The sequence below is a fragment of the Agelaius phoeniceus genome, chromosome 10 (assembly GCF_051311805.1).
Source record: "Agelaius phoeniceus isolate bAgePho1 chromosome 10, bAgePho1.hap1, whole genome shotgun sequence".
Classification (NCBI taxonomy): domain Eukaryota; kingdom Metazoa; phylum Chordata; class Aves; order Passeriformes; family Icteridae; genus Agelaius; species Agelaius phoeniceus.
This window is the reverse complement of record NC_135274.1, coordinates 7,360,636-7,384,239: the sequence shown is the minus strand read 5'-3', so window position 1 is coordinate 7,384,239 and position 23,604 is coordinate 7,360,636. Positions and strand designations below refer to the sequence as shown.

At 51.2% G+C, this 23,604-nt stretch overlaps 1 protein-coding gene across 1 annotated transcript in view; it reads left to right on the top strand.

Moving 5' to 3' along the window:
- Nucleotides 1–23,604, top strand: part of EPHB1 (EPH receptor B1) — a 79,779-nt gene that overhangs the window by 18,366 nt on the left and 37,809 nt on the right. The window contains exons 2-3 of the mRNA XM_077183746.1: nucleotides 7,129–7,193; nucleotides 10,577–11,258. Coding sequence (XP_077039861.1) covers nucleotides 7,129–7,193; nucleotides 10,577–11,258 — 747 coding nt within the window. The remainder of the gene's footprint in view (nucleotides 1–7,128; nucleotides 7,194–10,576; nucleotides 11,259–23,604) is intronic.

Sequence of the window (23,604 nt, the reverse complement as noted above, 5' to 3'; positions counted from 1 at the left end):
CTCTCCTGACAGGTTTGCACAGACCCTTAAAATGCAGGAAGGCAATATTTTGTGTTGACTTGTTGTTGTTTAGCGCATCCTCCCCCTCCGTGGCTGGGTTTGTTACTCGGTGGGTAATCCTTCATAACGAACCCGCGGGAGATTGATGGGGAGAGCTCGTTATGCACTTCCAGAGCCGTTCCACTGTCGCTGTGTAGCAGCAAAATGCACCATTAAAGGCAGAGAGCCCTGGGAATGATGGGACGTAATTAGTTGTTGCTGTAATATTTTTGATTGAAAGCGCAGAGATGCTGGAAGCGGCTTGGGGAAGGCAGCGCTCTCAGGAAGCTGTGAAGAGCAGCAGCTCTTGTTGGAGGGGAGAGGCTGATCCTGCTCGTACCTTTGCTGCCACTCCAGTGCTGTAATTAAACCGTCTGGGAGATGCCACAGCATTCCTGCTGTGCAGGAACTGTGCTGGCTCTGGCACGGCAGCGCTCCCCTCACAGTTCCAAGCAGGAACCAAATGGGGAGTCCCCCAGCAGAAGAGACATTTTGGGTGGGATGTGCCTCCAGCAGCTCACTGCCTAAATCCTTGTGGCTGAGCTGTATGGATTTTGTGTTCCTGCTTTTTCCCAGCTTAGTCTAAATTTCAGGATATATTAAAGACTTGCACAGATAACCCTGGACTTGTGGTTAGAAGTGTGGTCATAGAGAGGAACCTGGAATTACTCAGGCAACTTCTGGTGTGTGCTTGAATGCTTTCAATGAATCATAGAATTCCAGAATGGTTTGGGTTGGAAGGACCTTAAAGCTCCTATTGTTCCAGCCCCTGTCATGGGCAGGGACACCTTCCACTAGACCAGGTTGCTCCAAGCCCCATTCAGCCTGGCCTTGGGCACTTCCAGGGATGGGGCAGCCACAGCTGCTCTGGGCAACTTGTGCCAGGGCCTCACCTCCCTCACAGGGAAGAATTCCTTCCCAACAGCCAACATAAATGTACTCTGTGTCAGTGGCAAGCCATTCCTCATTGTCCTGTAACTCCATGCCCTTTTCCAGTTCCTCTTTGGCTCTCTTGGAGCCCCTTCTATTTACTGAAGCACCAATATATGAGAGCCTTTTCTTCTCCAGGCTGAACAATCCCAATTCTCTCAGCCTTAACTCATAGCAGAGCTGCTCCATCCCTCTAGGTATCTTCTTGGCCTCCTCTGGATTCCCTCCAGCAGCTCCAAATCCTTCCAGAGCTGGACACAGTGCTGCAGGTGAGATCTCACCAGAGTGGAGTGGAGGATAAATTAACCTATGGGAACAGTGAGAATTAAATTCTGATTATTCTGCTGGCATCTGTGGGACTTTGCTTCCAGTGGCATTGAGAGGTGTGATGCACACCACGAGTCTATGGAGTGGTGATGATGATGATGGAAGCCATGGTGCCACCTGCACGTGGACATGGCTTGAAGTCACAGCAGTCCTGGGAAGGCAGAGCTTCTGATACCATAGCAGTTAATGTTATTTAGCACCAGGCTTGAGAATAAAGCGTCTTGGCGCTGTTTCCCTGTCATTCCCTTTCCCTGGTAATGTCACCAAACTTGGACAGAAGCTTCCCAAGCTGTGCGTTCGCCTTCGGCTGATTTTGCTGAAGCTCTCAGAAGGGTAGGAAGAGGTAGGAAGCAAGCTTGGCATTTATGAGCGTGAAATAGAGGGGAAAATATAGTGCTTTCCTTATGGAAAAGAAGTCTTGCTATTGTTCCCCTTCAGAAAACCATGCTGTGGGTGCCCAGGGATGTGCTCTGGGGCTGGATTTTGTGCTGATCCCATTGACACTTACTGAGGCACCTCAGGATGAGTCTCTGAGGATCCCACCTATGGAGCATCCTTTACCCCCCAGACCTGAGCCCTGTGTGCCCTGCTCTCCCATCTCCCCTCCCTCCAAAGGCTCAGCTATCAGCACCCACCTCCCTGCTCCCCACGTATCATGGGGGGCTTATTTCCAGCAGCTGGCATACTTTCCAAATCTCCCTCTCCCCATCTGTTGTTATCAAGCCTCCTCTCTCCTTATTTTGCTTAATTTCTATCTTTTTCCTCTTGGTTGTCTTAGACAAGCCTGTGTCTCTCTACATATGCCCAAGCATTTGCTTTCGAGTGCCTTAGGCTGGTTCCTGCCGTTATCTTCGTGCAGGAGGGAGAGAGCTGCTGTTCCTTGCATCGGGAGAGGGACCCCAGGCAATTATTGAGGAGTGATGCACTTGTAGAAGTGTCTTTGTGGCCTCCCTGAGCAGAAAATTTGTTGTTGTATCTCTTTCTTTCCAGATAACAGCGTCAAAATGCGATCAGGTTGGGTTAGTTCGGGTTGGCCCTCTCCCTTTGTGTGTCTGCCTGCAGCCGGATCCCACCCCCTTCTAGGGAACAGTGACACCTTGTCCTGGCATGATGGGCAAGAACCTGCCCTTGGGAGGTCTGAAGTACAAGTTTTGGGCTGGGAGTTTTGGGAAATAAGTTCTACTTCATTTTGGACAATTCAGAAAGGTTTTTCTGGAAGAGGCTTCAATCCTGCGGGAAGAGTGGTTGGCAAGGCGGCATCAGCTGGTGTGAGATGAAGGCTATTCTCGCCCAAATAACTTATTTTTTCCTTGCTGTTGGAAGGATGCCAGCCCATCCTTCACTCCTCTGAGGCGCAGCTTATCCTGCCGCAGGCATCATCTCTGCCCAGGTTTGCCCGGGAGGGTGTGGGGAGCCTGGGACAGCAGCGAGCCCTGGCTGCCTGGATCACAGAGTGCCATCCCAGATGGATGCGCTGCTCCGTGCAGGGAAGCTGGTGCATTCTAATTGCTGGCATCTTTACTTGTTACGAGTGTAATTGTGAGTAGACGTTTGTTTTTGTATTGATAATTAGGGACTGGAACAGATGGCGAAGGCTTAGTTTAAAGTAATGTGTCCATTAAAGAAAATCTACTGTATACAGCTGAAGATTCTTCACTCCAAGAGAGCTCAGCTCTCTGGTAGCAGAGCTCCTCTCTCCCTAATGAGGGGTTGGGCTGTCACAGCCTGGCCAGCAGAGCCTCTGATCCCAGAGACTTCTCCCAGTGAACTCACTGAGCTCCCTCCTGATGACAGAGCAGCCCCAGGTACCCGCTGTGCCCGTGGGCAGGTGTGGAGGGAGATGCTGGAGGAGCGAGCCTGGGGCAGAGAAGGGGGTGGCAGTGCCTTGGGCACGGAGCTGGCACGGTGGGACTGCTGGATCCAGGTGACAGGGTTCACTCGACCTGGGCAGTGATGCTGTGCTGGATGTCAGAGGTGCAGGGAAAGGCTCTTCCCCTGGGGGTTTAATTAATACCCCGTGCCAATTAACGAGGACTGGTTCTCACGGAAGGGTGAGGCAGGTGGGATGGGAGGTGCAAGGTGTCCATGTGGCTTCTCTACTCATTAGGGCTGCTCAGGCACTGATCTGCACTAATCCCCTCATTAGCAGCGTTCCCTGCCTGTCCTCCTTGCCCAATTCCAAGGGATGGATGGGTGGGGGGTGGATCCTGTGTCCCCCAGCCTGTAGGGATATTTGCAGGTGTGGGTGCTGGGATCTCTCTCTTGTTCCCCATTTTTCTACAAGAATTTGGGATCTGTGAACCCTCTCCTGTTGAAGGAGGGTGCTCAGCAGCCATAGCCCTGAGCAGCCTGGCCATAAGTGCCCCACCAAGGTCAAGTGTCACGTTTTCATTCCAGAAAATGAAGTAAAAGCCAAGGTTTCCTCCAAGAGGAAATAGGAGAGGTCAATAGGAAGTTGCTGAGCCATGTCCTTCTGATGCCAGTGCCTCTGCAGTCACAGGGTTGGGTGAACTCAGCAGGAATTTGAACTCGAGGGGGATTTAATAATCTTATTGTACTTAACAGAAAACTCCTAAATTAACCATTTTTCCAGTTTATGGATCTTCTTGTCTATGACAGTGCCCTTGGGAGATGGGACAGGATCTTTGCAGGAGATGGTCTATGAGGGGGGGGCAGGCTCTCAGCCCTCTTTTTCCTTTGCTTTGCAAATTGCTTTGGAAACATGGAGCCATGGAAGCGCAAATGTTGTTCACAAAAATGGAATCCAGTATGCAGCAAGCCAATAATTATACACTTGAGAGAGACATTGATTATTTATTTCAGAGTTGCCCAAGCCTGGGTGCTTGGTGGTGTTCAAGCACTCCAACTATCAAAGCTTTTTACTATTTATACATTTTAGCAATCAAAAGAATTAGCATTTATTTGCTACAATATTCTCTTATTAATTGATATTCTATCTTCTGTTGGTTAAAGACTATCTTGTTTCTCATGCTAATTAGTCCATATTATCAATCTTTCTCTTCTTTTGGGTCAGTGGTCTGTGAGTCACTGGTCATGACCTGCCCCTGCCAGAATCACTTTTTACCCAGCTGGGGCTGATTTCAGCACAGTTGCTGGGTTGCTTTTATCAGTTTCTTCCTTGTTTTGGGGGTGCTGCCAAACGTCCTTGTGGCCTCTAAGTTCTGCATTCTGTGTGCCCACTCTCAGTGGCACATCACACACATCCTTCCAAGCATTGTCAGCCTTCCCTAGGACCGAGATCACTGAAACATGGAGCCCTAGCCCTTAGCAAGGCAATTCTACCATAAAAAGAATTTATCTTTCCAACACCTGGGCATCACTTAGAGCTTGTGAGCTGCTGTTCCACAGATTAAATCTCTTTTCTTGTTTGTTGATTAGGCTTGAAACTTGCGAAGATCAAACATTAATGAACACCCTTTCTTAAGAAAAATGTCCATATTCCACATTTTGCATCACAAGCTCTGCATCTGTGGTGGAAACTTCTTGAATGTGACCCCCCTGGTCACAGGCCACAGAATCACCCAGAGACTCCAGAAACACCCAAAGTGAAAGCTTCTCTGCGGTTGCTTTCCATTTATTCATTTATTGTTAATTTCTCTATTAACTTAGTTATTTTGAGGTCTTCCTCAGCATTGCTGCTGTGCCTTCCTGCTTTCCTTGCAGAATGTGGAGCCTTTGGGGAGGACCTCAGAAGGAGGAGGGAAGGGGTGAGGCTTTGGGAGGGTGCTGGTGAGTGTCACCTCGGAGCAGGGCCGCTCCTCGCGTGCTGCCGTCCCGCAGGGCGGCTGTGCTTTATCAGAAGCACATTCCTCTGTCAGAGCTGGGGAAGGAAGCTCTGAGTGTGTGGGACAGGAAGGGAGATGATGGAGTGAAAAGCCTTTCTGAGTAAACCTTTGGAAGAAGTGCCCTTCCTGTAATGAGCCTGTCCTTATTTATGACAGAGGGTGGATGAGCCAGCTTGGGTCCCAGCCTGGCCATGGTCCCTGTGTCTCCCTGTTCTGTGCTGCCTCAGTTTCCTCTGTGTGGCACAAGGACACCCTGTTTGCTCTGGGGCAGAACACCAAGTGTTTTAGGGGCTCTCAGATCATCCCTTGCCATGCAGCCCAGTGGCAGGGAGATGTTTGCATGGCCTGTGGCTTCCACCTCCACACCCATTTATGCCTACACATCTTCCTGCTCATTTGAAGGGCTGTTGCAAGGATTAATGGCTGTTTAATTAGGGGCTGGGCTGTTTGGAAGGGAAGGAAGGTGTGGAGGTGGTGGGAAGGTGAAGGGTGATGAGAATAGAAACTTGCTGGAGGTCTGGAGCGCAAGCCCCTGGCCCCATTTTGAAAAGGCATGGAGTGACAGGACAAGGGGGAATGCCTTTCCACTGCCAGAGGGCAGGGTTAGATGGGATGTTGGGAAGAAATCCTTCCCTATGAGGGTGATGAGATCCTGGCACAGCTTCCCAGAGCAGCTGTGGCTGTCCCTGGATCCCTGGAAGTGTCCAAGGCCAGGTTGGACAGGCCTTGGAGTAACCTGGGATAGTGGGTGTCCCTGCCCATGGTAGGGGGTGGACCTGGATAAGCTTTAAGGTTCTTTCCAACCCAAATAATTCCTGGATTCCATAATTCAAGGCTGGAGAGGAATTGCAGCTGGGATACTTCATTTTTAGCTGCCTTCTGCCAAATGGAAAATGACCAAAACTGTGAAGTGACTTGTGACAGTGTGAAGGTCACCACGCTTTTCTCTTTCCCAAATGGAGCAGGAGTGAAACGTGTCCTCTCTGAGGGCACTGTGAGCAGGAGCAGCCTGGCACTGTGCAAAGCAGGGGGGCTGTGGGCTTTGAACACCCCTGGCAGTGCCACTGCAGCATCCTGGGACCTGTTTGGGGTGCAGCAGCTTTGCCAGCTCCCAGCCCCTTTTCACTCCCTGCCTGGGGACTGCCTTGCTCTCCCTGCCCCAGGGCCACGCTCACCCTGGGAGGGGTTTTGGGAGCGTTTATCACCCGTGTCAGGGCGGGGAGTTCCTGGTCACGCTTCTCCAGCCTCGCATCCTGGAGCGGCCGGTGAAGGGAGGGGTTGGAAGATTAATCGGAGCCTTGTTTCCCGCTCGTGATTGCTGCAGCAGCCCTGGAGAGATTAAAAAGCAGCAGCCCGGCGGCAGCACAGATTCCTGGGCTGATTTTTATTTCCTGACCTTTATTTCTCTGGTTGCACCTCTTTTCCTGGCACTGCTGTGAGTACCTGGGACCAGGCAGGAAAGGGGAGGGACTGGGGATGCTCAGCTCTGCCAGTTGCCAGCGGCACATCTCCTCCTGTTTGGTTGGGATGCAGGAATTGAGGCAATTAATCTGCATGTCTGCTTGCTGCAAACAAATAAATAAAACCTGGAGGGTTTTCCCCATCTGTTTCTTTATGGTGTTGCTCTCGCTATTATTCTTGTTGTGTTTTGTTGTTTTGGTTTTTTGTTTTACATCTAAAAGTAGGGAATGATGTGACTCTGTGAACTACAGCACATTTTGGTTTTCAGGGCTTTTTTTGTGTTGGTGATAGTATTTTCCTTTCCTGGGAAGGGAAGGGTCAGATCTGGCAGTGTGAGCTGGGTTCAGGCCAGGACTCCTTGCAAAGAGTTTTGTCCTGCACCGTTTGCCCCAGACCAAAACTGCCTTGAGTCCATTAGGGCACCTGCTGATGATTCCTGAGCTCTCCAAGGGTCAGGTGCATGCTCTGGAAAAGCAACTGAGTGTTTTCCCACATCTCTGTGCTATAAAATAATGGAAAACTTAGGGAATAACTACTTTCCTTTCCTTTTCTTCTGTTTCCTCAGAAACTTTGATGGATACGCGGACGGCAACGGCCGAGCTGGGCTGGACTGCCAACCCACCTTCAGGGGTAAGTTCCACTTGTCCTTATGTGATCTAGAGGGGCTCCATGCTTTTAACCCCACTATTTAGAGGGGTGAAATGCTGGTGGGAAGCCAGAGGAGTCAGTGGGAACAGCAGTGCCCCATAGGGCTGGTGTGGAGTGCCAGTGGCGCGGCTGAGCCAGGCTGAGCATCCTTCCCCGAGCCAGTCCTGGGCCTTGGTGAAGATGGAGCTTGTCTCCATCTCCATGCTTTGTCTTTCCCTTCCTGTCCTCCTTCCTCGTGAAGGGTTCAGCCCCATCACTGCTCTCCATCCCCCTGCTTGTGCCTTCCCTCTCCCTGTGCCAAAAGGCTTATAATTAGGAAACATTAGCAGGCTCCAAACAGCTTTCATACCTGGAACATCATCCATAATTGCACTCGGCAGTGCTCTTCCTTGGCTATTAATGTCACTTTTATGAAGTAATGAGGAACCAAACACCCTGAGGCACTTAAAACATCTTTTTTATATAATACGAGCCTTTGAGGAATGGAAGCATAAAATAACCTGACTCACATTCTCCTGGCAGGAAAAGTGAGAGATGGAGCTGCGGGTGGGAGGGGGTGTGAGCTGATGGATGGGCACCACAGTGGGACAGGCAGGCTGGGAGCAGCAGCAGGGCCCATCCCTGGGGACTCTAGGATGTGGCACCAGAGGGGAGAGGATGCCAGGCTGCATCTTTGATTGGGTGTCACTGGCTTGGCTAAGTCTGCAAAAGAAATTTTGGACACCATCACCAAAGCTGGGCCACACCTGCAGCAGGCATGAAATCCACTCCAGACATGTCAGAGCCCCTTGAATTGGGGTATTTTGCTACTGAATTGCTTTGGAAAAATTCTGGGCCCAGATAAATTACTGGAAAAATGCAGGAGGGGCACGTGCAGGTGATGGAGACAGGATATAAATAGCTGCCTGCAGCTGCTGTCACTGAAAGCCTGTGTGAGGCAGGCAGGGAGCTTGTATTGTAAGGCAGGGTGGTCTCACCCTCTGCAGAGCAGCTCTGTAAAGCCCCTCCCCAGCCCCATCCCTGCATCCCACTGTGTGCATCCCTGCAGCCCCCCAATTCTTGCTCCTCTGAGAGTTCCTGGGAAGGCTTCTGCTTTGCAGGAGTGTGTATTAAATATTCCACAAAGTATGTAAAATGCCAAGTCTTTTATCTAAAATCATAGAATCACAGAATCCTTTAGGTTGGCAAAACCCAGCACTGGGTTAATGGCAAGGCCATTAACCAAGGCCACCACTGCCCCATGTTCCTAAGTGCCACAAGAGCTGTCTGGACAGCTTTTACATCCCTCTAGAAATGGGGACTCCACCACTGCTCTGGGCAGCTGTGACAGAGCTGGACAACCCTTTTCTGGGAAGGAATTTTCCCTAATATCAAATCTAAACCTCCCTGGCACAGCTTGAGGCCATTTCCTCTTGTTCTGTCTTTTGGTCCCCTCCTGTCAGGGAGTTGTGCAGAGCCAGAAGGTCCCCCCCTGAGCCTCCTTTTCTCCAGGCTGAGCCTCCTTTACTCCAGCTCCCTCGGCCACTTCTGGGGCTCCAGACCCTTCCCCAGCCAGGGTAAAAAACTGTGGTGTCCCAGGATGGGCTGTGGCAGGATGTGGGCTCTCCCTCTGCTCTTCCTGATGGACTTGCATTAAATCTTAGTGGAGACAGAGAACAACATTGACTTAATCCCCAGCTCCTTGTGAGTTATTTAGTAGTATCTCATCAAAATTATGCATTTGTTGCTGTTAAAGCATTGGTGGCAGCAGCTGCTGGCACTGTGGGTCCTTCCAGCCACAGGGACCTGCTGCTCCCAGTGCCTGGTACCTGGAGTGGTCACCCCAAAGGGATGCACAAGGCAGTGCCAGGATCTGGCCATGGACTCTACTGAGGTTTTTCCAAGGGCATTTCATGTTATTCCTAAATGCAGGAAACCTTTGTTGGCAGGTTTAGGCTCTGAGTTTTGAGGCTCTGAGGTGTTTGAGGATGAAGAGGAGGATTCCTGCAGTGAAGACAGTGGAGCCATGGGGCTGGTGCTAATGCTGGAGGAGAGCTCGTTGTCTGGCCTTAATTGGAGGCAGGGCTGTAATGCAAAGCCCAGGTGGGAACAGCAGACAATGGCAACCCCCTTGGTTGGGGAGGACTGTACAGCTCCTGCTCTGAAAAGGTGTCTGGTAACGAAGGGGCACTGATTCCCCATGCCTTGTGCACGGGGGAGAGAGGGGGTTTTGCAGTATTTTCCTGGCATGGGATGAGAAGGAAGAACACTGGGCTGGAGAGAGGCTTTATTGCTGATTTGGTAACCATGGATTAACAACAATGCACAACCTTGAGTTCTGATCTTGGCTTAAGTGTAGCAGAGCTGAGTAGGTGGGCCTAGGAGTGAATGTTCTGCAGCACTTGTTGGCAGTATGATGAGGACCCTGCTTTGAAAACAAAACAAAAACCTGTGTTTTGTTACATCAAGGCAGTGCTTCACAGGAGGGAAGCTCGGGGATGAGTTGAGAGATGTGGTTGTTCAATGGAAAAGGGAAGAAGGGAAAAATCTGTGAGGTTTCAGGGTTGGTTGTGGTGCATCAGCTTGTCAGGACTCAGTGTGACAGGGCAGGGTGGCATCACCCGTTGTGCCCTGTGTAAACACAGGCGTGAACGCTGCTGCAGCATTGCTCCTGGAAATTATCCCTGATACTGAGGGAGCTGCTTAAAGATTGCCATATGAATAATGCTGTTATGAGGAGACTGTAAACATGGATTAGTTAAAATGAATGGATTATGAGGTTATAAATCTGTCTGTAGGACTCTAATGCCATCATAGACTGTTCACAGTTTGCCGCTGTCCCTTAATTGAAATTGTAGCCTGGATTATATTAATGCCCTTATATAAATCGAATTGCAAATCTATATTCCCTCTCTCCACAGCAGTAATGTTTTATTTAGTTGGTTTTCTTTGCCGGGGGAAATGATCCCGTTGTGCTGGGAGCTTGGGGTCAGGCTCACTCTCCAGCCCACGTGCTGGCTCGGCCTTTAATGAAGCTGTAGCCTCATGTGCTGCCTTCCCTCCTGCCTCCAGATGCCTGGGCCATCTTTCTTCCCATTTTTACATCCTCTCAGGGCAGATAAGGCAGTTGCCCATGTGGAAAAGACATTTTAACATCAACAGTGTTGATGGAGCAATGGGGAGAGGCATGGAGGGGTAAGAGGGTGGGGATTTCTTCTGGTCCTGGCCTGGTTGGTGCTTCTGCATGTACATCACACTGTGTGCCCATAACCACATTCCTCATCCCCTCTGGAGTTGGGATTGTCCTCCCAGCCCTGCCCTGTGCGAGCAGCCATTGCCGATCCCTCTTCCTCCTTCTCACCACCTCTCCCCGCTCCTCTCTGCAGTGGGAAGAAGTCAGTGGCTACGACGAGAACCTCAACACCATCCGTACGTACCAGGTGTGCAACGTCTTCGAGCCCAACCAGAACAACTGGCTCCTCACCACCTTCATCAACCGGCGCGGGGCTCACCGCATCTACACCGAGATGCGCTTCACTGTGCGCGACTGCAGCAGCCTCCCCAACGTCCCCGGCTCCTGCAAGGAGACCTTCAACCTCTACTACTACGAGACAGACTCTGTCATTGCCACCAAGAAGTCAGCCTTCTGGACAGAGGCACCCTACCTCAAAGTGGACACCATCGCTGCTGACGAGAGCTTCTCCCAGGTGGACTTTGGGGGCCGACTAATGAAGGTGAACACGGAAGTGAGAAGTTTCGGGCCCCTGACCCGCAATGGCTTTTACCTGGCTTTCCAGGACTACGGGGCTTGCATGTCTCTGCTGTCTGTCAGGGTCTTCTTCAAGAAGTGCCCCAGCGTGGTGCAGAACTTCGCCATCTTCCCGGAGACGATGACGGGCGCGGAGAGCACGTCCCTGGTGACGGCGCGCGGCACCTGCATCCCCAACGCCGAGGAGGTGGACGTGCCCATCAAGCTGTACTGCAACGGCGACGGCGAGTGGATGGTGCCCATCGGCCGCTGCACCTGCAAGGCTGGCTACGAGCCCGAGAACAACGTGGCTTGCAAAGGTAAGGTCGGCTTTGGGCAGCAGGCCCTTTGGATTTGTCCCCAAACAAACTGTTTTGTGCAGTAGGCAGTACTTCCCCTGATGTGGTTTTGCTCCAGGGAGCAGGCAGGAATTTGGGAGGAAATTACAGCAGGAATTTGGGAGCAGTGGTCAGCCTGTGGTTGCTCAGTGTGCTCTGGTCAGTGGCAAGACCTGGTGAGCAGTGTGGCGGTGCTGGTGCTGCTGCCACCCTGCTGGAAGTCACCTCTGTGGTATGGTGCCTTCAAAGTGCTGCACTTGTCGGACAGGTTCTGTCATCTGCCCGGTTATCTTCCTGGCAGAGCTGGGCAGCTGCCATCAGGCCTGGCTACCATGGGGGTGCTCTGATTCTCTGTGTTAATTGGAATTGTTTGCTGGTTTTTGGGTTCCCCACCACGTGTGCTGCTGCCTGCTGGAGTGCTGCAGTGTGAGGTTATAAATATGGAAACAGTGCTTGCTGCTTTTCGTCTCCTTTTGCCCTTGTGGTGAATATTTCCCAAATACCATTGGAGTGTTGGGGGTTTTTTTTCTATAGGCTGCTCTTTCCTTCTTCTCTCCCTAATTAAGGTGTTGGTTTTGCATGCTGCTTGGAAGGAGGGAAGAGGAGAGGGCTCTAGAATAGCTTTGAGAAGGTTAACACCATCGTGACAAGGAAGGGTTGGGAAGATGAAGGTTGAAGTGCTTAAGGGCTGGTTTGGCAGGTTGTGATGGGAAGAGGTCCAACTTGGATCTCTTTTGATGCAGGTGGGGGAATGTGTGTGCCACCAGGCTTGGCTGTGATGCTCCTTGGGGAGTCCCTCAAGGTGTTTCTTCTCCACTTGTAACTCTGGATATATGGAAATAGCAAAGCAGGGATTCAGCCTGTGGAGAAGCTTGTTTGATGGTTTGCTCTAAACCTGGGAACTTGTGTAGGTTTTCACCACGCGAAGCCTCATTCCCACCTGGCGAAGGTGGGGGTGGTGACACCTTCCTGTGCCAGGGCTCTGACAACCAGGAAACCCCCAGAATCCTTTCTCAAACAGCATGGCTGGGGGATTCCTGTGAGTTTTGTGGCTGAGCTTTAGGGTGGATTTGTTCCCACCAGGAGATTCCTGTGAGGAGCTGAAGCTCTCAGTCAGAGGGAAGGCTCTCTGCAAACTGAGCGTTTCTGGCGAGACGTTCCTCTGCTATTGAACCAACACACAGAAAGCACACATGGTTGTACGGCAAAATGACATTTCTCATCATGGGAAAACAAATACTAATTTTAGCTAAACACTGGAATTGGGAAGTATGTCACTTTGCCAGAAATGGAGGAAAACAGTGACAATGCAAAATGTGGTTTTTGGTGGTGTTGACCTTTCTGCCAGCTGGAGGAAGGTGGGGTCTTGAGTGCTCCTGGCCCCTGGGAGGACTGTGATGCACCTTCTCAGTGCTTGGGGAGGGGCAGAGGATTGACAACAGCAGGATGAGAAGTGTGGGAGCAAACCTGCTGAGAGTGGGTGTTAGACCCATCTCCATGGCTTTTCTTTATTTCTTTTCCTTGTGCAAACTCCAGCAGGGTTGTGAAGTGCTCATGCCATCAAAGCTCCACCAAGCAGACCCCAGGAAATTGGGGGTTTGTTGGGTTTTCTGTGCCCTGGTGCCTGTCTCCAGCTGTGCTCCCACTCCTCAGCACTGATCCCCAAGGAGAAATTGCTGAGCTCCTGGTGAGCATTCTGCCTTTGCATGGGGAGCGTGCTTTGTATTCAGACTGCTTGAGGGGAAGATTAAGGGATCCGGGCAGCTCCAAGGAGTAGGAATATCCTTTACAGATTGACTGGCAGCATGTAGGATCCTGAAAGGCACCAGAGTACGCTGTGGGTGGAGGGCAAGCAGGTGTTAAATGGCACCAAGCACGTCTGTGATGACAGGAATGTGCTGTTTGATGATTCCATGGGTGCTGGTAAGATGCTGTCTGTGGAGGAGAGCTCCAAGTATTTTCCAGTTCCCATGTCAGGAGGACAGAGAAGAGGCTGGGATTGAATGAGACCTGTGTGTCTGAAAGCCCTGCTCAATGCTGCTGAGGAACCCAAAGCCTATATATCCCTCATCCCCTGGAAGTTCACTAAACCCCCTCCTAAAAGCTTGATCCAGAGTTAACATCTTGAATTTTGGAAAACCAACTGTGTTTGAATAAAAATCTGACCTTGGGTTGGACTCTGGCTCCTTGAGAGTTCATTGGCCATTAAGCTCCTCCTTGGATCCCCATGGGCCTTGGAGCTGGCAAGGGAAGACCTAAGCCCACTGATGCCCTTCATGAAGGTTGGTGGGCAGGAGGTGTTACATGTCGAAGTTTAGAAATAAAAATTCCTTGGTTTTTTGTTTGACTTTGCTTTCTTGGAAGGGGTTGTATTCCTCTGCCTGGTGTGCCTGGCAGGGAAGCTGCCAGGATTGCACCCTGGCTCCTGGGAAGCACATACTCCTGACATCTGCTCCAAGCCTTCATCAGCCTGGCATGAGACACTTAGCAAGCCCGTGGGAATTGTCACCAAGGAAAAAAAAAACAACAAAAAAAGAAAATCCCTCAGTATTTGAAGGCTGAAAAAAATAGGCTTAATTCCTGCGTGGTGGGGAAAAAGATAGGGTTGGATTGTTTAGCTCCCCCAGCTCTGTCTCATCCTCGCTCCCCTGGGAAGGAGGCTGTGCTCATCATGGGGCCATTACACCAGAGCGGGTTTGTGCTGACAATGGAGCTTGGGCCACTCAGGGATTCATTAATCCTGGCTTTTAGTGGCACTTAGGGCTTGGGGGAGGCACAGGCACAACATCATCTTCGTTGGAGGTACTCAGAGCCCTGAGGAGATGATCCTCATGTTTTGGGGTCAGAGGGATGGGGGGCTGCTCCCACCACTGCGCCAGGGTGGGGTGGGAGAGAGGGGAATTCTCTGTGTGGACCAGCCCTGTTGTTTGTTCCCATCCCCGGCTGGTTTGGCACAGACTCCCTGGCACAGCTCTCAGCTGTATGCCAAGACCCAGTGGCCTGCCCAGCCCATCCTGTTGGACACCCTGTGCCCGTGGGGGCGGTGGGTCAGTGTGAGATGCAGGCTCTGCCTGAATCCCAAATGAATAATTCATTTTGTGTGCGGGAGAGCCCACGCTCTCCTCGGGCTGATATTAAATCCATTTGTCTTGCTCTGCCCTGTCCCTCAGCCCTGCTTTATGGCTTCCTTGTGTGGTCAAGGGGCAATGCATCATGGTGCTGGGGACGAGGTGGGAGGGAAGGTGGCAGCAGGGATCACTGGGAGGCGGGGGAAACCTTGGATGAGCAGGCTGGGTGGATTTGGCTTTTTCTCCCCAAGGAAGATTGTTAAACCCTTTCTCTCCTGGTGTTTGAAACCTGATGATGGCAAAGGAGCCCCTCACTAAAATGTTGGCTGTTGTGTCTCTTGGTTTCATCCCTTTTGAGTTGGAGGACTGGGCACTGTTTCTGTCTGCTGGAATCATGCTGGCTTTCTCTCTGACCTTCCCAGTGCTGGGCGCTAACTCGGGTGCACAAAGAAGGAAAAAGCCTGGGACTGACCTGCCTTTGTGCTGAATTTCTATGTTGTATTTATAAACTCAGGAAGAAGGGGTGAGAGAGCAGTCCTGCTGCTTCCCGGCCTTGTCTCACTTTCAGTTTTCCTCTCCTGGCAAATTCCTGTGCTGGCGGGTTCGGGAGCCTCCAATCTGCCGCTGCTGCCTGTCTGCTACAGCAGCTGGAAATCTGACCTGGCAGGGGGGAAAAATCAAAATAAACCCCACAAAACAAGAGCAAAGCTGGGCTGTATTGCCTGCAATGCAAAGGCTGCTCATCAAGCAGCCTTGCTTCCAGGCATCCCTGGCTTTCCACACAGCAGCCTCTCCCCTATCCCATCTCCAGCCAGGTGCCCCATCCTTCCTCACCTGCTGACCGATGTGCTGGGCTCTGCCTAGCCTTTGCCAAAGCTCTGTGTGGGTTTATCCTCATCTCCTTCATCCCTTTGAGTGCTCTGTCTCCTTTCCCTGTTTGTCCTTCCCTTCTGCCTTTTGTGTGGAGGAATGGATCGGGAAAGGAGCAGCGGGAGGGGCAGCTCCGACCTTGAATGTTGAGGAGTGAGCAGCTCCACGCTGGTTCCCCTGTTATCCTCCCCTCCTGCCGAGCAGCCCTGGTGATAATTATTGATTCCCTCTCCTTATCCATCACACAAGATTGGAAACAATGTGATTTATAAAGTGATTTTTAAATAACTGCAAACATTTCGCAATTAGTAGTAGAACAATTTGCTATCGCTTAAAACAAGGGAATTGTCAGATTTTCCCGATGCAATTGTTGTATTGAGAACTGGGAATTTTTGGTGTGCCCTTGCCTGCCTTTTCCCTGCTCCATGGTCCAGCCTGGTGCCCCTGCACCATTTTGGGATGCCCAGGAGACGTTTTCTTTGATGATGAAGGTGATGTTGGTTTTGTCCCATGGGTGAATGGCAGCAAGGGAGGTCATGGGGACACAGGACCCTGCTCCCTGTCCCTTTTGATGTATTTATCCCATCGCAATGTGCTGCAGCTCCATGCCCAGCTGCCTGGATGCACCAGGCATTATCAGGGCTGCAGAAAAGGCTTTTTTTTACTTTTAAGGATGGCTTAATATTTTATTTTTTCTCCAATCTGCTGGTCCGTGCACTTGCCTATGGATGGAAATCATCTGCTTTCCAGCCTCTGTGCTGACCTCTCTCCTTCCCACCACTCCAGCATCTCATTCCAGCTCCTTCCAGGCCTCTAAGTGATCCTTTTTTTGAGGTTTTATCTTCTAAAGCAGGAGGGGGAAAACAAAGAGGTAAAAAGAAAGTGCTTCCCCTGCCCTTCTCTCCTTCCACCTCCCCTTGGATTTGGTTTAGCAGGGCTCAGGATGGGGCCAGCAGCATCCCAGAGTGGGCCAGGTAGAACAAGGGCTGGGGACAAAAAATAAATATTTGGGTTTAAAAACTGTCAGCACTTCCTGAAGCTCTTTACTGGGGACCTGGCTTAGGTCAACCAGTTTGCTCCCAGGCCTTTCCAAACCTGTGGACAAACAGCTGATGCACACTGGGGGCTCTGCCTGGCAGCTGGGTAGGAAGGAGTGATGCTCAGGATGATTTAAGTGTTTTTCCAGGGAAAATGTTGCCCTGAGGGTTGGAATTGGGATTTCAAGCTTTCCTGCTTCCCAACATCCCACGGCTGGGCAATATCAGCACACTGGGGCTGTGGATCTCCTCCTGCCTGTGCACTGCTGTGCCTCTGCTCCCTGGGGCACCTGTGACACACTACCCCACTAACCATCCCAAAAGCTGCTTTTAGAACGGCAGCAAGGATGTCCAGGGGGTGTTTTATTTCAGGCTTAGCTGAGCCACAAACCTCTGACTGCTCAAAATGGGCCTTTTTTTTTTTTTCTTTTTTTTTTTTCTTTTCCCTTTTGTTTTTGATTTTTGGCACAATATCAAGTTTCCTGCCCCTCTCCCATCCTGCATCAGCCCAAGCTGCTCTGCCTGCTCAGGCTGTGCTGGGAAGTGGCAGCTCTGGCAGCTCCTGCCGAAGCCTGCTGGGGGAGGGAGGGAGGGAGGGAGGGATGGATGCTCCCCTTTGTTGGAGGGGCTTTGCCTTTGCCTGGAAGCGATCTCCCGGCTTCCACCACTGGGTGGAACAGGCAGCCCAGTTTTACCACGGCCACACTGAGGAGGAGAAACAGTGGCATCACAAAGAAAAAAAAAAAAAAGAGAGAGAGAAAAAGAAAAAAAAAGTGTGATTTTTTTCCCTAAATTATGCCTTAGTGAAGGCATCCATTAACCTCCGTAATAATTTTGCAAGGAAAATGTCCAGAAAACCTTGTTAACTTTTTTTTCTAATGAGTGTGATGGGTTTTAATGAAACTCTTAATTAGACATTATTAGCCCAAATGTGTCTCTGATGGATTCAGGCCCTTTTCCTTCCCCCAGCACAGGGATGGGCGGGTCCATGAGGCCCGGCTGCTGTTGGGGAGGAGGCTTGGGCACCACTGCCAACACTCCCTGTCCCCAAATCATCCCTGTGATCCAGACCCATCTGAAGGAGAAAAAAGGGAGAAACACAGAAAATACCCCAGGCAAGGTGTGAGTGGGGGCCAAATGAGCATTGCAAGGTTGGGATTCCCAGGGTGGGCTGTTGGAGCAGTAACCTCAGAGGGATTAGGGATTAGCTTTCATGTATGGCTTTGTTTTCTTGCTTATCAATTTTTTTCCTCCTTAAATTGTTCCATGGGGCATTTATGTATTTTTCTTCCCTACCATGAGAACTTCTGAGTGTTAAAAACATTGATTCCAGCCTTAAAACGGGAAGAAAAATCATCCTTTGATTTTCCCACTCACCCAAGGGTCTTTCCTTGTGTCTGCAAATGGAAGCATAAAACTGCTTCCAAACCCTTGTTCTGTTAATGATCCAGTTAGGAAACTTCCTGTAGTAGCTGAAGAGCCTGGGGAAATTAATTTTTTGGGGAATTTTGGGGTGCAGAGCTCCTTGTGTGCGTATTCATGAGCATCCCTGCAGCAGCAGGCTGTGAAACCCACCCATCTTTCCCAGCCTTCTCCACTGAGCCAGCCCAGGAGACCTGGCTCTCACCCTGCTGCCTTTGCTGTCCAGCAGGAGCAGGGATTGTTCTCCTGGACAATGGGAGAGCCGCAAGGAAGCGCCGGATCCGGCCCACGTCCGGCACCCGCATTGTTTCACCCTTGTTTGCAAATAGCCAGCACCTGGCAAACCCAGTGACTCAGCCAGGGACTTTTAAAGCCTTTCTATAACTTTTTCCTTTTTGTTTTTTTTGTTGGGTTGTTGGTTGGTTTTTTTTTTCAGTCACGAGAGAGCTCCTTTGGGAATGGCTCTTCTTGCTGTGGGTTGCTTGCCAAGGGGTGGGGATCTCACCCGTGTTTGGGGCTGTGCTGCACCCTACAGCCCATGGGGCCAGTGTCTCACCCAGCAGGATAACAGTAATAATTTAAAACATAAAAAAAGGAGTTTTTTACCCTGGCTGGGGAAGGGGCCAGAGCACCAGGAGAGGCTGGGGGAGCTGCAGGGGCTCAGCCTGGAGAAAAGGAGGCTCATGGGGAACCTTGTGGCTCTGCACAACTCCTGACAGGAGGGGACAGCTGGGATGTCAGGCTCTGCTCCCAGGGAACAGGGACAGGACAAGGGGAAATGGCCTCAAGAGGTTTAGATTGGGAATTAGGGAAAATTTCTTCACCAAAAGGGCTGCCAACAAGCTGCCCAGGGAAGTGATGGAATAACTATCCCTGCAAGTGTTTGAAAGCTGTGTGGATGTGGCACATGGGGACACGGTTTAGTGGTGGCCTTGGCAGTGCTGGGTTGATGTTTGGAGTCAATGACCTTGGAGGGCTTTTCCAACCTAATGATTCTGTGATTCTAGAATAATAATAATAATAATAATAATAATAATAATAATAATAAAATGGATTTTTCCCCCTCAAGCCATGAGATAACTCATCCCCACTCCTCTGTGCAAAGCATCATTTGGAAGCTGAATTGGGCTGCAGTTGGGTTGCATTTGGGCTTTGTGGGTCCCCTGCAACTCCTGCTTGGGGAAACAGCCCTTCACTGATGATGTTTTAGTGAGTGAGAGGCCCAGAGTGGTGAAAAATCCATGGCCCAGGTGGAAGGAGTTGCCCTGCTTTCCCCTGGCTGTCTAAGGAGGTTGGTGGGGGTTGGATGTGCCAGCTGGGACCCTGCTGAGGAAGGATGGAGCCTGCTAGGATGAGGGAGAAGTAATCAGAGCAGAATGGGAGGTTTTAATTTGCTCCCCCCTCGAGCCCCGCCGCACGCTCGGGTGGTGACAAATGGAGCGGTGCCGTGGTGTCAGCTCTGAGTGTGGTACAAGGGGCCATTTGTCACGCCTGGTGCCTCAGATGGCAGGGGATGTGTGCAGAGGGGAGTGGGGAGATTAAATCACAGCGTGGCTCATGCTCTCAGACAGGCCCTTCTTTGGAGGAGCCATGGGAAAACCCATCCATCTTCAGCCAGAGCAGCACTCACGGCCAAGGAACTGCCCTGCCTTGCTGTGGGAGCATCAAACCAGAGCTGTGGGCACCCCAAATTCAGTTCTGCACCCACCCCAGGGGGAAATTGCTGTTTTCCCACCCTAGGCTCCAGCAGCAGCCCTGAAAATTTCATTAATGGCACAGAGGGAGCTTCATCACTTGGTTTTTGTGTTCAGCCCAGGACTCATCTGCTTGTGTCACATTTATGGTATGAAATGGATTTGAGGCAGGAGAGCTGTGAGCTGGGGTAGGGGCTGGTCACCTTGGTGCTCTCAGTGTGGCTGCATCCTGCCTGGGCATGGCTGGGCTCCCAGCAGCACCACCCCTGTGAGCAGGGACCAATTCCTGGGATAATGCTGTCCTTGTCTTGTCTCATCCCTTCCCTCCCTGGGGCCTCTCTGGGATGATGCTCTGGTAGGGGCTGTAGGGACACAGTTTGTGGTGATTGGGAGTGGGGCTGAGCCTCAATGGGCACAGCTGTGAGCAGCAGGTGAGCAGCACTGACAGCAATGAGCCATGGAGTGCCCAGGGGCACTGACCAACCACCAAAGGGAGCAGAGGGCACACAGGTGCAGTGCATCAACAGGAGGGGATAAAAGGCTGGGCTAAAGAACAAGGAGGGCAGATGCTTGCAGCCTTCTGAGGTGGTGTGGTGTTGCTCTGCTTGGGTTGAAGCCTTCTGCAATGGTATGGTGATATTCTGTGTATGGTGGCCATCTCCTTGCTGTGCTGGGGGAGAGTTGCAGGGCACAGAACTGTGTGCCAAGCTGAAGGTGGAGAGCTCCAGCCTCAGGTCTGGTCTCTGGACTTTGCTGCCTAAAACTTGTCTGTAAAAGCAGGGACATCCTGGAAAATTATATACAGGGGGAACTATGAATTGAATTTCTCTCCTGGGTCTGCAGCCCAGAGAGGAAATTGCCCTTGAGGAGAGACTCGATACTGACTTACGCTTTTATTTTTTATTTTGTACTTTATTATAGTACATATTGCATCCAGGCTCAACACATCTGCCCTGGCCCTGGACATAGCTTTGTAGGGGTTGGTACTCACTGACATTTCTCCTGTCCATAGTGCAGAGGGACTTGGTCACCCTCCTCATGAGCAGGGATTACTTTGATATTTATGGTTTTTGCACTAATACAAAACAGGAATTTGAAATGGTTCTGGGCATGGCAGAAAGGTTCTCTCTGGTCATTCTCTGGCTAAACCCAAATCTCTTGGTTCTGCCATGGACTTCTGTTTCAGCACACCAGGCAAGCGAGGGTGGCAGTGCTGCAGGGGGGTGGCAGGAGAGACCTGGGATTATCACAGATCTCCTGCTTCACACAGGATCTGCTCCTGAGCTCTAAATCGTGTGTTATTATTGAAGACAACTTATTCTTAGAGAGCCCAAGGTGCAAATTATGTTTCACAGCTAAGAAAATCTTCCAGAGCTGCCTATGTACAGTAAATCCCTGCAATCTCAGGTGGCTTTGACTTATGCGTAGCAGATGTTGAAGATGGAGGAGACCACTCCTTTGTGCCTGCTTGTTGCTATCACCAGCATAGACACAGGTGGAAATTTAGGCAAGGAGAAGCTATCTGGGCTCAGAGGTGGGGTCAGTGAGTGTTCTTCCACCCTGAAGCTCTGAACATCTGTCCTGTCCCCAGTGGTGGCACCAAAATGGGCAGTGCCAGAGTGTTCACACTGCTTGCAGGAGGTCCTTTCCTGTCCAGGAGCTCCAGAGCAGGTTGCCTGCCCTCCCCACTGTGGCATAGGGGTGACCCAGTGTGGGAACCATGGAATGGTTTGGCTGGAAGGGCTTTTCAAAGGTGCCACCCTTGTTGGTGCTGTGTGTCCTCTCTCCTCTCTGCAGCTGGGTAGGAGGGCACCTTTCCTCCCAGGAATAGTAATTATGGCTTGCACTGCTATAAATATTCATTGGGAAGCTCTCTTAATTGTTTTTCTAATTAATTCCTTGCGTGGCACTCTTGGGGTGGATGAGGAATGTGCCTGGGTTGGGATGTCCTCCCATGGCAATTCTATTCCTGGATGTAATCCTTGAGCAGTCAGCCAAACCAGAGCCCCCAGGGCTCACCTCCATCAGGATGGCAATGTCCATGTCCTGCTCCATGCTGGGACATGTCCCCAGCTCAGTGTGACCTGAGGCACGATGTCCTGCAGTGCTGTGGCAGGGACACAGGGAAGCTGTGTGTCCTCTGTGTCCCCATGTCCCTGCCTGTTCCAGCAGTGCCAGCCTGGCCCTGTGGCTGAAACTCTCCCCAGCCCCATCCTGGGGTGACTCTTCCTTCACGGTGTCAGCACTAATGAGGAACCACTTCAGGTGTAATTAATGAGCACTTGATGCTCTCTAGATTGAGGGGACACTGCGTGGCATGAGCTGCAGAAGGAGGGAGGTGCTTAATTGGTTTCTGTTAGGGATGGGAGATGTTTGCTTCCCAGCCAGGAGGGGACTGTGCTTTGGGGGGCCCTGTGGCAATGCCACCCCAATTTCCCAGTCAGAAGAGGGGCTGGAATTATGGAGTGACATTGGTAGTTCCCAAAATCCCTAGTTGCAAAGGAAAGCTGCATCTTTTTTCAGGGGGCTTCTAACCACAGCCCCTGCCAGCAGCTCTGGACCTGGGGGAAGAGTTTCTCCTGGAGATGCTCCAGGAATTTCTGTGCCCTTTCGCTTCCCTGTTGATGAGGTGGCTCAATGGCTCATGCAGGCATTGAGGGGTGAACACAATGTCCTGAGTAAGGTGGCACATGGAAGTATTGGCTCTTCCAGTCTCTGTCTGGCAACTCTGGAGTTTCACATTGCTGTGGTTCATGAGGGGAAAAAATATTTCTTCATGGAGCCTGATGCCTGGAGTTGAGCATGGAATATCTCTGGGGGTTGTGATTTTGGGACAGAAGTCCTGGCCTGAATCTCAGTCCCCCATTTTTTTACCCCAAACTCGTTGTGAGGTTCATTGTGGATGACAGATGGTGGTGGGGCACTGGCCTTGGGCACTTCCAGGGATGGAGCAGCCACAGCTTCTCTGGGCACCCTGTGCCAGGGCCTCCCCACCCAAGAATTCCTTCCCAATATCCAGTAACCTTGCCCTCTGTCCATGTGAAGCCCTTCCTCCTTGTCCTGTCACTCCAGGCCCTTGGAGCCCCTTTAGGCACTGGAAGCTCCTGCTTGCAGGAATGGCAGAGGGAAGAGCCTGTGTCAGGCTGCAGCTGCTAAATCTGTTTTTAAAGAAGAATATGAGGAGGTTAAATAGCATCAAATCCTTGATGACAGCTTCATCCCTCTTTCATTTGTTGACTCAGAATAATGAGCTGGGGCAGTGAGGATGGTGAGCTGCCTGTGCCTGGTAGTGCCATGGCCACGTGTCTGCTGCTCGCTCTGCTGTGACCCTCCCTGTGTATGTCTGTGAATTGTCTGGAGTTTGATTAATTTATTCACTTTGATCACTCAGAGTGGCTGGTTTATGGCAAGGAAGTGGAGCTGTGGTCAGGGAGCTGTGGCATGGGACTGGGCAGTGAGCCTGGAGCCAAGTGGAAACTAAAACAGAACAAAACCTGAGTGGGAGAACAGTGATTTGGAAAAGTGGCCATGACAAGTGTTGGGTTTTTTCCCCCTCTGGCTGTTCTGGAGAGTGAAGTGAGTTCCCTGCTCCATGGCAAGCTGGCAGCCCCACGGCACCGTCTGCCCAGGGCGTGCCTGCTCTTCTCTTCCCATCCATCTGGGACAGATTTTCCCTTCAGACCTTCAAAATCCTCCCAGCCGTGAAAAACAGAGAGAGTGGAGCCCAGAGTGGTGATTAAGTGGGTGAGCATGGACCTGTTGGGCTGCTGCAGGCAGTGAGCAGCCAGGCACGTGGGAGCCTGGACCAGCTGCTTCCCTGCTCTGCTCGAGGCTTCAGCTCCTTGTTTAGGGCCATGATGTCACCTAAACAGTTGGTGTTGAAGCTCCTTTGCATCCAGAGACCCCTAATTTTCCCAAGTTTTTCCTCCTTTCTGGAGGAAAACTGCTTCTGGGTGAGCATGGACTGTGTTTTGCTTCCAGCAAAGCACGTGGGGCTTATTCTGGTGAGCATTTCAGTCTGTGGGCACCTTGCTCCATCAATCAGGTATTTGCTCCTCTGGGTTGAGAGGTGGGTTTTTGGGAGAGGTGAACAGGGATGCATCCAGTCCTGTTGCCTCTAATATGCCTTGCACAGCTCCCTCCCCTGCAAGCACCTTTGAAATCCTGCCCCGCTCCAATTCGCTTCTCATCCGTGAGAAGAAAAGCAGAGAAAAAAAAACCCTGAGAAAGGTAAAAC